This window comes from Tympanuchus pallidicinctus, unplaced genomic scaffold, assembly GCF_026119805.1.
Source record: "Tympanuchus pallidicinctus isolate F22 unplaced genomic scaffold, pur_lepc_1.0 scaffold2, whole genome shotgun sequence".
Classification (NCBI taxonomy): domain Eukaryota; kingdom Metazoa; phylum Chordata; class Aves; order Galliformes; family Phasianidae; genus Tympanuchus; species Tympanuchus pallidicinctus.
Genome location: NW_026294721.1, coordinates 5,123,697 through 5,138,659, shown reverse-complemented (window position 1 = coordinate 5,138,659; position 14,963 = coordinate 5,123,697). Strand labels below are relative to the sequence as shown.

The 14,963-nt window shown below is 47.5% G+C and overlaps 2 protein-coding genes across 6 annotated transcripts in view; one reads left to right on the top strand and one right to left on the bottom strand.

Moving 5' to 3' along the window:
• The first annotated feature begins 95 nt into the window (after positions 1-95).
• Positions 96-1,752, top strand: MRPL35 (mitochondrial ribosomal protein L35). 2 transcript variants are annotated; one of them, XM_052681436.1, is made up of 4 exons: positions 96-253; positions 406-562; positions 949-1,093; positions 1,481-1,752. In XM_052681436.1, the coding sequence occupies exons 1-4, from the start codon at positions 220-222 to the stop codon at positions 1,667-1,669; spliced, it is 525 nt and encodes a 174-aa protein (XP_052537396.1). In that variant the 5' UTR covers positions 96-219; the 3' UTR covers positions 1,670-1,752. The 2 variants fall into 2 exon arrangements, with proteins under 2 accessions (XP_052537396.1, XP_052537397.1); XM_052681437.1 differs by having other exon boundaries at positions 103-234.
• A 3,388-nt stretch (positions 1,753-5,140) lies between these two features.
• REEP1 (receptor accessory protein 1) overlaps positions 5,141-14,963 on the bottom strand; it is a 60,065-nt gene continuing 50,242 nt past the window's right edge. For 3 of the 4 annotated variants that reach the window (XM_052681416.1, XM_052681417.1, XM_052681418.1), the window contains 3 exons: positions 11,016-11,155; positions 7,498-7,565; positions 5,141-6,145 (listed from right to left, as the gene is read on the bottom strand). In XM_052681416.1, coding sequence (XP_052537376.1) covers positions 6,040-6,145; positions 7,498-7,565; positions 11,016-11,155 — 314 coding nt within the window. In that variant the 3' untranslated portion in view covers positions 5,141-6,039. Of the gene's footprint in view, positions 7,566-11,015; positions 11,156-14,963 lie in introns of all 4 variants that reach the window. The other variant, XM_052681419.1, reaches the window with a different exon arrangement.

Sequence of the window (14,963 nt, the reverse complement as noted above, 5' to 3'; positions counted from 1 at the left end):
GACCGCCCCTCCCGTGGGGGGCGTGGCCGCCGCTTCGAGAGAGTGACGGGCGACGCTCCCAATCAGAAAGGAACGAGCTGGTCACGTGCTCGGTCCGCCATTTTAGAAAGCGCCCGGAGGGGGCCGCGCTCCTCCCAGCGGGGACGCGGCGCTCTGCAGCCGTGTGTTGGCGCGGCCCGGCCTGATCTCCGCCGGCTGCCGTAGGCTGGGCGCGGGGACATGGCGGCAGCGGCGGTGCGAGGGGCTCTGGCGGGTCTGTGTGTGAGGGACGGGAGGGGAGCGGAGCGGAGCGGGAGGGAGGGAGGCAGGCAGGCAGGCAGGCGGCCATGTCGGAGGTGGGGGTGCCCGTGAAATGGCGGCGGCCCGGGGCCGCTCGGCGCTGCTGAAGGCCGTCTCTCTCCGCAGGGATGCTGCGGCCGCTGGCGCGCTGGGCTCCCGTCGCTGCGGGACGAACCGCGTCCGTCCACTGCTGCCACAGCCGAGCGCGGGCGGCGGTGGCTCCGCTGGGGAAACCGCTGACCCTCGGCATCGTGCCCGGCGGGGGTTCCGCGCTGCTCAGCAGGTACGGGACTGGCCGTGCCGCCCATCCGACCCGGCCTTGAGCACCGCAGTGCCAGGGCATCGCCGCCCTCTGGGCAAGGCACGTCCTCCTGGCATCTAACCTAAATCTCCCCTCTGTGAGAGGTTTTATTATTCATCCTTATTTTGTTACTCACTCCCGACCTGCCGTTGTCACGCCATGTAGAAGTTGGTCCCTCTCCTGCTCGTAAGCTCCCTTCAAGTACTGGGAGGCTGCTGTGAGGTTTCCCAGACCCTTCTCAAAGCTAAACAAATCCGGATATATCCTCCAAATAACTTCTGAATACCAGTACAGCTGAGTGTTTGCAGTTTAGCATTTAACCACATTTACATTCCTGTTGTATTACCTCCTCCTTCTGTTGTCTTCAGACTCACACCTGTACTTCCAAACCTACTTCAGCAGCCCGTGAGGCCTCTCACTTATTGTAGTCTACGGAAGGGAAAGAGGAAGTCTGTGAAAGCTGTTGTTAAGAGGTTTCTCCGACTGCACAATGGTCTTTGGGTTAGGAGAAAGGTATGATTTTGTTTTGTTCTGGTATTATAAACCTATTTAAAACAGTGGGCTCATTGAGGGGGGTGACGCACTGGGCCAGGTTGCCCAAGGAGGCTGTGGATGCCCCATCCCTGGAGGCATCCAAGGCCAGGCTGGATGTGGCTCTGGGCAGCCTGGTCTTGCTGGTTGGTGACCCTGCACATAGCAGGGGGTTGGAACTGGATGAGCATTGTGCTCCTTTTCAACCCAGGCCATTCTATGATTCATTGCTTTTGTTCTGATGGACAGAGCTGGTATGGAAGTGTGCATCTCCTCCACTTCCTGAAAGTGGGGGATTTGTGCTAGTTTGCTTATGGGTATTGCAATATGTGTGTATTGGCAGCAACTCACTGTGTATTTCCTATGCAGTCTGGTTACAAGAAGAAATTGTGGAAGAAGTCTACTGCCCAGAAGAAGCGCTTGAGAGAGTTTGTGTTGTGCAACAGAACGCAGTGTAAACTCCTGGATAAGATGACCACTTCTTTCTGGAAAAGAAGAAATTGGTATGTTGATGATCCCTACCAGAAGTATCACGACCGCACAAATCTTCCTCTGTAGGAATCTGTAATTATTTTATAAATGAACACATGCATATCATCTGCTCAGAAGTATGGCCCAAAATAAAGGAATAGTAAAGACTACTTTGAGGAGCAACTTGTGTTTTACTTGGCAGTGATGACAGCCAGACTTGTCACCTGCATGTTCAGATGTCTGGTGGTTTCCTACGATTCTGTTTAACATAATGTTTGTGGATGAATGCAGTCTAAACATTACTAAAAGACAGTGAATAATTAAACATATTTAATCTTGAATTTTGTTAAAAGAAACGTGTTTAACTTAAGGATATTCTTTGTCTCTGCTTCTTGGTAGCTTGCTACAAGGAACCTTCCTTAGGCATGGGAAGAAAGGAGAGATAGTTTCCAGAGTTGCTGCCTGTTATTGTACCATGCAAACTCTTGCCCTGTTTCCATGTTAGCACCCACTGTTACATGCAGCTTTGCTAACTTTCTTAAAGAGGCATTAGCCAAATTTCTTAACAGAACCTTCCTTGTAGGACTCAATTTTGTCTCTTTTGTTGGTTCTTAAGTAGTGGAGTAGATTTGCTGGGTCCTCACACCATCATAGAATCACAGAATGGCCTGGGTTGAAAAGGACCACAAAGCTCATCCAGTTCCAACCCCCTGCTGTGTGCAGGGTCACCAACCAGCAGACCAGGCTGCCCAGAGCCACATCCAGCCTGGCCTTGGATGCCTGCAGGGATGGGGCATCCACAGCCTCCTTGGGCAACCTGTTCCAGTGCGTCACCACCTCTGTGTGAAAAACTTCCTCCTAATATCTGACCTAAACCTCCCCTGCCTCAGTTTAAAACCATTCCCCCTTGTCCTATCACCATCCACCCTCATAGACAGTTGTACCCCTCCTGTTTATACTCTCTCTTCAAATATTGAAAGGCCGCAATGCGGTCTCAAGCAGTCAGTTTTAACATTCTCTTGTTCTTTACATGCTGTACATCTCAGTTTGCGTGCACAGGTGAAACAAGGCCAAGGATTTATCATAGGGTCCTTTTGCAGTGTAACTGGTCTGCTTTCACTTTCAGAGGGCTAGGGTAGAGGGTTTCTCACAAAATTAGTGACTTAAGTATGTGAAAAGCAGTTGCTTTCAGCAGCAGTTTGAAAACATCCACTAGAAATGAGCCCATTATTAATTAGGCAGTCCCTGTTTATCAGCTCCCGAGCCATCTGCAATAGTAAGAGATGGTTTGCTGTACAAGGCTGCCGTGCATCAATGAATTCACTGGTTTCTCAGAGTGTTCAGCAGCTGTATTTTTTCTGGTTCATCATACAGAAAAGTTGTGAAGGACATGCAGCACTGAGTACATCTATATACAGTCAGCCAAAAGTGAGAGTAACAATCATACAGCAATCAAAGGAATGATTCTGGCCTGCCAGATACATTGAACAGACTGAAGTTGTTTTGATTTTTCTTAAAGAAAAGATTAAGACTTTATTCAAGATACACATCAAGCAGTGTAACGAAACCAGCAAAACATCCACCTCTGGAATGCTGTTGGCATTCTTGTGAGACATCACATCTACCATTTATTTCATCGCGTCTCTGGAAACTGCAGCATAGGAAGTTCCGCACAAACATGCGCAAGAACTTCTTTACAGTGAGGTGACGGAGCACTGGAACAGGCTGCCCAGGGAGGTGGTGGAGTCTCCTTCTCTGGAGATGTTCAAGACCTGCCTGGATGCCTACCTGTGCGACCTGGTGTAAGGAACCTGCTTTGGCAGGGGGGTTGGACTCGATGATCTCTGGAGGTCCCTTCCAACCCCTACAATTCTATGATTCTGTGATTCTGTGATTCTGCTGATCACAGCGAAGGAATCACGAGGTGCCCAGCGATGATCCTTACGTAGTCTGTGTAACACAACGCCCAGCACGGTGTTCTCTGCTATTCCAAATGCAGTGCGAGGTGCATCGCAGGTACCCAAAGCGAACCAGAAGGTGGCTGTATTCACGAGCACTGTCACAAGCACGGGGGTCTCGTTGCTACATGAGAGCACTGCAGAGCAGTCAGAGGCAGCAGGTTGTTCACACGAGCCTAGGGGGCGGTGGATCTCTCCAAGCAGCTTTCTCCTCATTAAGAGTAAATAGCCTGATTTTCCTTTTCTGTCTGTGCTGGGTTTGCACTTACACAATTTAGATCAGTGTGGGGTTATTGCAATGATTGGTGGTGATACGTGAAGTCCTTCTAGCTGATGTGATCCTGATTCAGCAATCGCTGAGCACCAACTGCACTGGCACTGGCCAGAACAGCAAGAATGAAGGCGTGGGGACTGCACTGAGCTGCTCTGAACTTACTGTGTTCATAACTGAGGTGTGTTTATGGTGCACTTGGTGAACTTACAGACTCATTTACCACAGACCATCTTCAGATGCAGTTTCCTTCCTTTCAGCATCAACTTAAAGTAACGCATGTTCCTTGTGCTGGTTAAAAGCCCTATTTTCTAGGGCTGACCTATTTGAAGCAGGCTCAGCACAAACCAGCAGTGTGCAGCCAAGAGCTGAATGTATTTTGGGATGCATTAAACAGAACACAGCCAGCAGGTCAAGAGAGGTGATTCTCCCCTGTATTTAGCTTTGGTGCAGCCTCGTCTTGAATATTGCTTGCAGTTCTGGGCTGCACAACACAGAAAGGATGTTAAGGTTCTTGGAAGCATTCAGAGGAGGCACCAAAGCTGGTAGCAGGGCTGGAGGTGCGTCCTGTGAGGAGGCTGAGGGCACTGGGGGGTTCCAGCCTGGAGACAAGAGTCTGAGAGGTGACCTCAGTGCTCCCTGCAGCGCCCTGGGGAGGGGAAACAGCGAGGTGCTGGGCTCTGCTCCTTCCTGGGAACTGGTGGCAGAAGAGGAATGGCACAGAGCTACGCCAGGGCCGGGCATTGGGAAACATTTCTGTACCATGAGAAGTCAGATAAAGGAACAAACTTCTTCAAGGGCTGGCTGATACCCCAAGCCTGCCAGCATTCAAGAGGCGTTTGGATGATGCTCCCAATGCCACGCGTTAACTTTTGGTCAGCCCTGCAGAGGTCAGGCAGTTGGACTCAATGGTACCTGTGGGTCCCTTCCAACTGAGATATTCCATTCTATTCTCTTCAGGGTTACATTCTCCCGCCCATCTCTGCTAAGTCAGGTGTCTGCCAGCCCTGCAGAACTTCTGGTGGAGCCAGGCCCCTGTATCCGTACTTCTGTTAAGCTGGGGAATCCCAGATCTTGAAGCTATTTGAAACCATTGGCTTGCTTTTAGGAGAAGCAATCTGCAAGCTGTTAGCAGGGCTGCAGCCCTGAGCCTGAGCCAGGAGGAAGAGACGAAGTGCTTCCCACCCCTACGCGATGCAGAAGCCGCCATCTGTGAGCCCCGTGCTCACGTTCTGCAAACCCTTTGCCACGAGGGGTCAGCATCAGTGCAGGAAGGCGGCTTGCTGCATCACCTCGTTCCCGTGGCAGAGAAAAACTGCAACAAAAGACTTCACGTCTGATGTTTATTTTAAATAAATGCAAATAGCCGCAGGGTGAAATGACAGAATTGGGGCAACACCTGTAAACAACCTGTGTGTGGAAAACGAGGGATCAAAAGCAAATGACCGTTCCCTTCCGTACACAGAACACAACAGCACAAAGTGGACGTGGGTCAGCATTCACATTTCTTGTCTATCTATACACAGATATACAGCTCCGTTGATAAATCAATGCATTTCTGCCAGAGATACGAAAAGGTTTATTTTTCTCATTTATACAATGAATGTTTGCAGAGATATAAGGCAACTCCCTTGTCAACAATTTCACCTCAGCACTTAAGAAAATCCAAACAGTCAAGTTGACAGTAAAACAGCAGATTAGACACATTTAATAATTTTAGTGAGAATCAATGTTAATACAGCATGTCTGAGAATAAAATTTATCAGCTGTTATGTGGCTCTATGTTTCGTGGGGTTTTTTGGCATAATTGAGTGCAAACTTGTCAGCTTTTTCTCTTACGGCAACCTATTGCATAGCAGGGAAACACGGCTTGCTTGCAACAGGATCTCATTTCTGCTAACTCTGCAGGCAGTTTTGCTATTTCTTTTTAATGTTTGCCAAAATGAATCAAACAAACTTTAAAGCTGCTTCAAAATAAAACACACAAGCTTAGCTCCTCCAAGCATTTGCTGAGTATCTTACAAGGACTGACTCTCTGTAACTGCTATTTATGTTTGCTTCTTTTCAATGTATTTTCTGAAGGCTTCTTCCTTCTTGCCCATTGGAAAACACAACTGAATTAGCACGTGTAAAGGAAACACAGCTCTCAGATAATGGGGCCAAACATGGTGGCAGACTCAGGAAATACCTGCTTGCTTTTTCCACTTCCTAACCAGGTCAGATCAACATCAGTGTGTGCGCAGGGTTATTTCTCTCTTCCCCACATTGCACTGGAAGCTCTGGGGAGACCTCGAGGATGCATCAGGCAGGGACAGCGAGGCTGCTGATGCATATCTGGCAGAGGAAAGGTTTTAAAGGCCACTTCAGATTTATCTCTGAGCCTGATACACTCCAACCGGCTACTGGCATCCCAAGCTGCTGCACCTCAGGTTAATCGTGCTTCTCGGGTTGCGGCCCGGCATCATCAGTGAGGGCACGTTCCACGTATGTAAAGCTAAATGCTTTCCTACTCTATGACACAGGTCCAAGAGCAAACACAAAGGGCCACGTAATTAACTTCTGTGTGAATTTCACATGCTTAACACTTACAAGAGACACCAACTTGAAGCACAAATACACAAACCCTACAACATCTTCCTCTTCTTTTATATTTCTCGTTTATATATGGATACAAATACAACACTCCACCTGGTTCTCGTGGTTCTAACCAAACTCCATGCTACAGGCAAAACTCCAGGCTTCAAAAAGCAGCTGAGCCCCAGCGTCCTGCTCTGCTCGTGTAAGGAAAACTCCAGCACCACACCAGGAAAGCAGAACGCTGGGACTGGCACTGTTAGGGGAGAACAGTTCATTTTCCCCTGGAAGCGAGTCACTAAAGCAATTCTAACGTGCTGCTGCAGCTACTACACGACTGCCCTGCTCGTGCTCCAGAACTGCCAGTAGAACATTTGCCGCAAGCGATACGATCCAGTTTTGTAGCCGCCATCATTTTCCACACAATATTCTCCTGGCTCAGGATGATCAAAATTAAGACTCCCCCTTCATTACATTGTTAAAACCAATCATTTTCTCTTGCACATCTCTTCCTCATCCTAAGTTCTGTCTCTGTGTCTTTTTAGCACAATGATTTAATCAGAATACATTTGATCCACTCGCAGAAACAGCTTTACAGCTCAGCTTTTCCTAATGAGTCTTGGACATTTTCAAACAGCTAAAGCACTCAGGCATTTGTTACATCATTCACAGGCTTGAGGAGGAAGAGAGGGAAGAGAAATCCATGGCTTCTGCAAATCCACTTCCTTAATGATAAATAAATACACTGTCGAGTATCATCACGAGCAACTGATGACTTTTGTTGTTGCTGTGCATTCACAGAGCTGAGCTATGCAGACACAATGAGAACTGTCAATGTACAGCCTTAAGGACGAGCGTGAGTGGGGGAACACTGCAAACAAAACAAGAACTCTTCGTCTGCAGGTGTCTGTCACCCTGCCCTAACCACTGCTGACAGACACGAGAAGCGTGGAACGGGGAACAGAGACAGGAGCGAGGAAGGCCATGTCTGCAACGCTGCACATCAAAGCACATCCATCCCACTGCTGCTTCCTACATTATGAACGAGTAGCTCCTTAAGGCAGAAGAGAGACATTCTGTGGATCTTGGTGCTATTGGCTCATTGCACTCACATTGTTTCAGTGGCAGAGGACGAGGTACTTTTCTTCCTGATGCGAGGTCTAAGGGTCCTAGGCGGTGCCTGCAGAAAAGCAAGAGAAAACTTCATCAGTTCATAGGAAATTCTTTCCTTCTTTCCTTAAAACTCACCTCTGTGGCACTTCTGTAGCAGTGATCCCGTCTCTGGCATGAAGAAAAAGAGAAGCCCATTTTGGTCCTCAAGATTGTTAATGAAGGATCAGTTGAGGATAAACTCCTTGAAGAGAACCATTATAGGCCCTTACCTACGTTACACCACCTACCACTCTGTCCTTAGCTGAGGGCATGGCCAAATACTGCCAGTAACACGAAGGTCAAAGCAGACAGGAGAAATTGGTGCAATTTGCATTGGCCATCAGCTCAAGACAGCAAACTGGTGGCAGGAAGCCCACTGCTGTTTCCCAGCCACCTTGCAGGGTCCAGCCCAGTTGTGAGTAGCTTGGGGCATCCCAAAGCAGAAGGGGTCACCAGTGTGAAACACACTGGGCTCTTGCTTGAGAGATTGGGTAGAATTTGTTGAAATGATTTCAGATGAGGACTACTGGAATTCCACCTTGCAGCCAGCTGATGAGGACAGCTTTGAAAAGGAGCCTTTAAGCATGGAAATGTATGGAAAGACCCCCAGGCAAATCTGCCCAGGAGAACCATGGAATGCCCAAGAGGAGCCAGGTCAATTCCATGATTGGTTTACTCTGATTAGCTCCACTCTCCAGACTGAACTGACTGAGACAGAAATGACCTAGCAAGGCCAACAAAACAAATAAACAAAAAAAAACCCCACCAACCTCATCTGCACTGCATAATTCACTCTGCAGAGCTTTGGTATGGCACTGGGGCTCATCAGATTCACAACAAGAAGTGGTTACCACATGTTGCAAGGGAGCACAAAATCTCTGTGTGGAAACCTAGCAAAGCATAGTAGATAACATTGCAAGGGCTGTTAAGCTCTTCTACTTCGTTTTCAGGAAAATCCAAGCTTTGTTTTCATTAACAGCATAAACCTATTTACCTGGAGGACCACGACAGGGTCTTACCATTTGTAAAAGAAGTCTTAGTCATTTATATTTTATAGGACTGTCCAATCCAAGACCACGCTGTATTTCCACATTCTTGTGATATAAAAGGTATAAATATTCATACAGATAGGGAACAACATCACACTGAGGTTGTGTTCAGATTCCACCCTGCTTCCAAGTCTGATCTTTTACCCCACTCTGAGTCCCCAAAAGCACAAACAATCAGGGTAAGATGGCTGCATCCAGAAAGGCACGGCTAACAGACAATCTCAGAACCACTAAAGTTGGAAAAGACTTCTTAGACCATCCAGTCCAACCACCAACCCACCCCACCATGCCACTAGCCGTGTCCCTCAGTGCCACATCTGCACAGTTCTCTGAACAGCTCCATGGACGGTGACTCCACCACCTCCCTGGGCAGCCTGTGCCAATGCATCACCACTCTTTGGGAGAAGAAATTTTTCTTAATATCCAACCTGAACTTCCCTTTGATGCAACTTGAGACCATTCTCTCTTGCCTTATCACTGTTAACGTGGGAGAAGAGGCCAACCCTCACTACACCACAATGTCCTTTCAGGGAGTTGCAGAGAGCGATGAGGTCTCCCCTGTGTCTGCTCTTCTCCAGACTGAACCATCCAGCTCCCTCAGCTGCTCCCCGTAAGACTTGTTCATATAATACTTGTTTATTGCACTTCTCTGGACACGCTCCAGGGCCTCCCTGTCTTTCTTTAGTGAGGGGCCCAACACTGATCACAGCACCTGATACAGCCTTATCAGTTCTCAGCACAGAGGGATGATCGCTTCCCTCCTTGTGCTGGCAACACTATTTCTGATACAAGCCAGGATGCCATTGGCCTTCTTTGCCACTTGGGCACACTGCTGGCTCATGTTCAGATGCTATCAACTAACATCCCAAGGTGCTTTTCCTCTATGCAGCCTTCCAGCCACTCTGCCCTAAGCCTGTAGCACTGCATGGGGTTATTGTGACCAAAGCAGAGAACCCAGCACTTGGTCTTGTTGAACCTCTTACAACTGGCCTCAGCCCAGCTATCCAGCCTATCAAGGTCCCTCTGTAAGATTTTCCAACCCTCAGGCAGATCAACACTTCCTCCCATCTTGGTGTCATCTGCAAACTTACTGTGGGTGCAGTCAATCTTCTTGTCCAGTATAACTAAAGATATTCAACAGGGCTGTGGTGATCGGTCACCAGCTGGATTTAACTCCTCTCATCACCACTCTGTGGGCCCATTCCACCAGCCTTTTTTTTTACCCAGTGAAGAGCACATCTGTCTAAGCCATGAGCTGACAGGAGGAAAAAAGCTGCTGTGTATAGCAGTGAGGAATCCTGCCCAGATCCATAGATCCACTCAGACTCCCAAGTTGCTGGCTTAGAGCTGCTATCTGTAAGCCAGGAGCTCTGCAACACAGCCTGACAACCTGAGCAGTAAGTATTGCTTGAGAGAGGCTGCTCGCTGAGAAGCTAGACCACCCTTAAAGCACCCATCAACTGCTCAGTAAACACTTGAAATCAGGAGAGAATAGCTCCTTGGAAGGCCACTTAGCAGCTCTGAGAATAGCTACAGAGACTGCACCTAACCACAGCAAGCTTTTGCTGAGAGCCACCAGAGCTACAACAGCCCATTAGAAGGATGTGGATAACTACCAGCCACACCACAACCACACCACTCCTGCTCTCCCATACTGGCTTAGGGAAAGAGAAACAAACCCAGCTACCCCAGGGTGGAGTCCTGCTGGCTGCAATCTGTGAGCTACATTTGAGCTGCTAGACGTGGCTCCGTACCCCACTGCCCAGATCTGGAAGGATTCCTTGCCTACAGCATCTCATGCAGAGGTTGGTTGTATTTCCTCCATAACAGAATGTTGCTAAAATTGCTTTTGTCAAACTGCATTGTGGGATCTGCATCTCCATTAGTTTTGTTTTGTTTTTGTGTAGCAAATTAAATCACAGTTCTTAATACGGTGATTCAAAACCTACTGAAATCATGGAGTCAGCAGTAGAACCACTGCTGGTGTTGGTGTGGTTTGGCCAGGTGCACGAGGGTTTGAGCTCGGAGCTCTCTGGCTATGGGTGCTGGCTGTTCTCCCCACAAACACTCTGCCTCAGGAAAGAAAATACATTTTCTGCTACAGACAGGAAAAATTACCCAGTGGTTGATATCCAAATCCTCTCATTGAAATACCTCCACATTAGCATGTGGTTTAGAGCTAGATCCAAGTTTTGCAACTCAAAATCCAACTCTGACGCTCTGTGCAATTATTATTTCCACAGGCATAGATTCGAATTTCTATCAGGGAAACCACATGTGTAGGAAACTGAGTGTTCTCATAACAAGATCCACCCCTGAAAGACCAGAAAAGTGCTGCTTTTGGATTCAGTCCTGTTAGGCCAAAGAGGCGTTCACTCAAATACTCAAAGAACGTAACAGAAGGAGGAACCTCGACAGTATGAAAGTACCTCAAGGGGTTGATCCTTCTTTTTAGGCCTTTTGTTCATGGATGCACTATCCAATAAATCGTTCTCTTCATCATCTGAGAACACAGAGTCTTTCGTTTCACAGTTTGCCTCAAGTGGCTTTTCATATTTATCGTTCACATCTATTTAACGTGGCCATTTATGGTCTAAATATAAAGACAAAGGATGAGGAAGATCAGTGATTTGATTCACATTCCACCGAGCTCCACTTCACTGCAAACCCATGCATCTTCAGGGATTAACAGACAGAAGGTTCACACTTCACACTCCACTAATAGCAACTGTTGGGTTAGAAATGAAAAGGACCTTGGTTGCAAAGCCATTGTAAGCTCTTGGATTATTCTATGCAGAATTTACACTGAATTCACATCCTGGTGTTCTGGAAGTTATCTATAGAAATATTTTTGTTTGTTGTTAGGCTCAGGGATAAATTAAATAGCTGATTTCTTGAATTGCTAATTATACCCACAGTTTCTACATCTACCACACGTAAGAGTGTCCTCTGGAAAGCACCCAGTGAGTGCTGAAGCCCTGTGGACAGTATGGAGACAGTTTCCTGCGAAATGAAGCACGACTTGAAGTACTGACTTGAAGCTGAGAGAGCCCAAGCCAAGAGCCCAGCCCAAGATCCAGTGCAGTTAAACAAAAACCTCAGCAGGCATTGAAGGGACTCTCAGTAGGGGTGTGCTGTGAGACCAGAGTGGGGAAAATTCTTCCTCTGTCATGCTAAAATAAGTCTTACAGACTGTTAACGCCACCGAAGGCAGAATAGGAGTCCATGACTGTACATCACTAATGTCTGCTTGGTGGCTTCTGCTCTTGTGATTTATAACACAATCTTCATGGGACCGGTCATGTTGTACACCACCATTCATTTGCTGCCTCAAACTCAGATGGTGAAACAAGATGGTATTTTCAATAGCCAGCCCAAAGCAAGAGCTACAGAAGGGACACCCAGGTGACTAAGCTCACTGTGTTTCTGCAGTTTCTTATCAGCAGGGCTGGATCTTTCTTAGTTTAACTGACAGTTATGCTTTTTTTCATTCTAAAACACGTGTGGAAAACAGGAGTTGAAGTGTTGAGTGCTTAGATGACAATTACTGACTCTACTTGGGCTGTTTTATAAACACACATAGAAATAACATTCTACACTTTTTCTCTGAGCCTGACTGTAACGCTCTGCTGGGCCAAACTCTACAGAAAGAGGATTCTTCAATATGTGACCATTATTAATCCATTTGGATCCTTAAAGCACACACAAAATAAATCCCCAAAACTGGATTCCCAAACAGTTCTCAGTTGGCAAATGGAAACACAAAGGGCAAGTGATTTGGCTACAGCAAAACCAGTCACAGGCAGGTCACCAGGGCTCTCTGCAGTGCCCAATTCATGTTGGCAGCTGAACACTGTGGACAAGCTCAGGATACGCTGCACACTGTCCTCTGGCTGCTAACCCTGTGTCTCTTCCCTTTGCCACCACTCACGGGAGCAGGCTGAAACACACTGTCACAGTTTTTCAGGAAGAGCTGGAAATTGACTTCTTCCCAGCTGTGCTGAAAAAGCTGACAGTCACATTCCAGAGAGGCCTGGAGTAATGCTGAACTATTGTTTTTTTCCTATACGTGACTGTGGTGCTAAGACTACACTGTAAAGAGAATATTAAATGTTCTTTACAGCACTTGGCAAAATCAGTCTAAGGAGATTTCATTTTAATCACAACTTTATCTTTCCACTTGGGAAGTGAGATATCCAGGAGACGCCTAGCTGAGGTCATCTTGGGTGCAGGAGCTGCTCTGTGGTGCCCCTCTAAACCAAGGAGAAATGGAGTCAAGCTTGCATTAAGAGCTGCTTGTTTAGTGTTTGAGCACAGCCTGACCCAAGCACAGCCTGTAGACCGAATGCTCCCCTGACACCAATTCACATGACTGCTCCCAGCTGCATTATTCCCCAGAGGTCCCTCAGATTTAGGTTGCAGGCTGGACATCAGGTAGTTTGTTTCCAGTTAGGTAAACTGGGTCAGGACTTCTTGAAACTGCATCCCTGAGGTTTGTGTGGAGGCCTACTGACACCCCGCAGCCCTGTGCCGCTGTGGGGAGATGAAGGGGACATGCCAGAGGGGTGATGGAAAACTAGCAGGTGAGCATTCACTGTGGAGATGCAGTGAGACGTTAAGAACATACAGGATCAGGCAAACGTGCTCTGTGGCCTTTGTCCTGCTGTGCACTGCAAAAGAAGACAGAAGGAAGTGTGAGCTGATAACACTCCTGGGACTCCCAAACTGACGTTGCTTTCTCCATTGTTATTCTCTCTTGAATTGGGTGCTGGATGAAAGAGATGTTCAGGCAGCACTGCCACCCATGTTTTATATCTCCACAGCCAGCAGAGCAGAAGCCCAATGCTTCTGGAAGCCTCCCACTCTCCCCAGCAGCCTGAGTATGGTGTCCCTGCCCCAGAGCTGCTGCTTTGAAGACTGGGCCAAAGGTTTTGAAGACCAAAACCCAGACAAACGGGAACCAGTTTCACTTCAGCCTCACTGTCCTGGAAAAGGGAATACATGTGTCCAGCCTAGGCTTTCACAGTATATTTCTGAGCATTAATGAGAACAACCTTGAGTACAGACATCCTATAAGGTCTGGAGTGAGAAGGGAGGATCACAAGATTCTTGTGATTGCCTGCCCATCCTGAATCAGACATCTACACTGTGGGCAATGCCAACCTCATATCCACCTGGAGTGCCAGGCTTTGTCCCATGGTTGTTGTGGAACACTGCACTACTGTGAGCCCAGAATCACAGAAGCAACTCACCTCAAAAGGGCTGAATGAGCACCAACTATGAGGTCATTTTTTTTGTGAACCACACAATGACAAGATAAAACCTAACTTTTCCTACACCAGAGTGGGTTCTCTGCAGGTGCAGAAAATAGGACTAAAGCAGGGAATTAACCAGAATAACTGGCAGAAATGAGGAACTACTGGAAAGGGAGATGGAAGCTTAAAGGGAACAGATGGGTTCAGGGACACCAAGGTTTGCTCCTGGAGAAGGGGCACACCAAAGAGCAAAACACAGTTGGGGCTGGCTTCTCAAGGACAGTGCTTGGCCTCAAGTCACCTCCTGTATGTTTCTAAGAGGCATCAGGGCCTTAGGGCACTATCATATGTCCTCAAAGTGGCAGAGCCAGCAGTGTGTGCTGCTCCAGGGAAGCAGCTGATGGGCCCTGGGACTGGTTCATAGCCAGGAGGGGTTGTGTGAATCCAGGGGCCATGTAAATCCAGGTCTGTCCCCTGGCTCTCTCACCTTCAGGAGGCTCTCACTCTCCATCTCAGAGCAGGGCACCTTTTGGGTGTTTTCACCTGTTACGTTTTTGCCTACACATCTTTGTACAGAGGGGTAGAATTACTGCAGAAATGGCATAAATGCTCATGTCCTAGGCTCAAGCTGCTGCTACTTCTTGTGGAAACATCTTTTCACTGTCCAGACCTATGAGTTTACATAAGCGTAACAGAGGTCAGGACTTTGCCCACTAACTACAGATGAGCAAAGAACTTTGATGCAGATTCTCAGAAATACTTGGATACTTAAATACAGTTACAGGGGAATTGAGCACCCCAATACCTTAGAGAAGCTGGACCTCCCCCACCCTTATTCTCCCAGGCAACACTTCTTTCTTCTGTCATTGTAATTCCTCAGGAACTATATAACAAACCACAGTCACAGACTACACAGCCAGGAACAAGGTGTTGTATTATTGTGATGGAACATGAAGTCACTCCAAAGCTAAGCTTTTCTAGGGGATCCTTCATATAAGGAGTTTTGCACAGCACTTAATATGAGCAGAGAGCAGATATTTATTATATGATGGCGATCAGCTTCTTTTCCCTGCAACAGAGACAAATTTGCCATCATTTCCAAAATGCATTGATCCAACTCAT

Excerpts from the sequence above, each read along its gene's own strand:
- MRPL35 (XM_052681436.1), top strand. The coding sequence starts at position 220 with ATGGCGGCAGCGGCGGTGCGAGGGGCTCTGGCGG. Across the intron at positions 563-948 it reads GGTTCCGCGCTGCTCAGCAG|ACTCACACCTGTACTTCCAA; the intron begins GTACGGGACTGG and ends TGTTGTCTTCAG. Across the intron at positions 1,094-1,480 it reads GTCTTTGGGTTAGGAGAAAG|TCTGGTTACAAGAAGAAATT; the intron begins GTATGATTTTGT and ends TTTCCTATGCAG.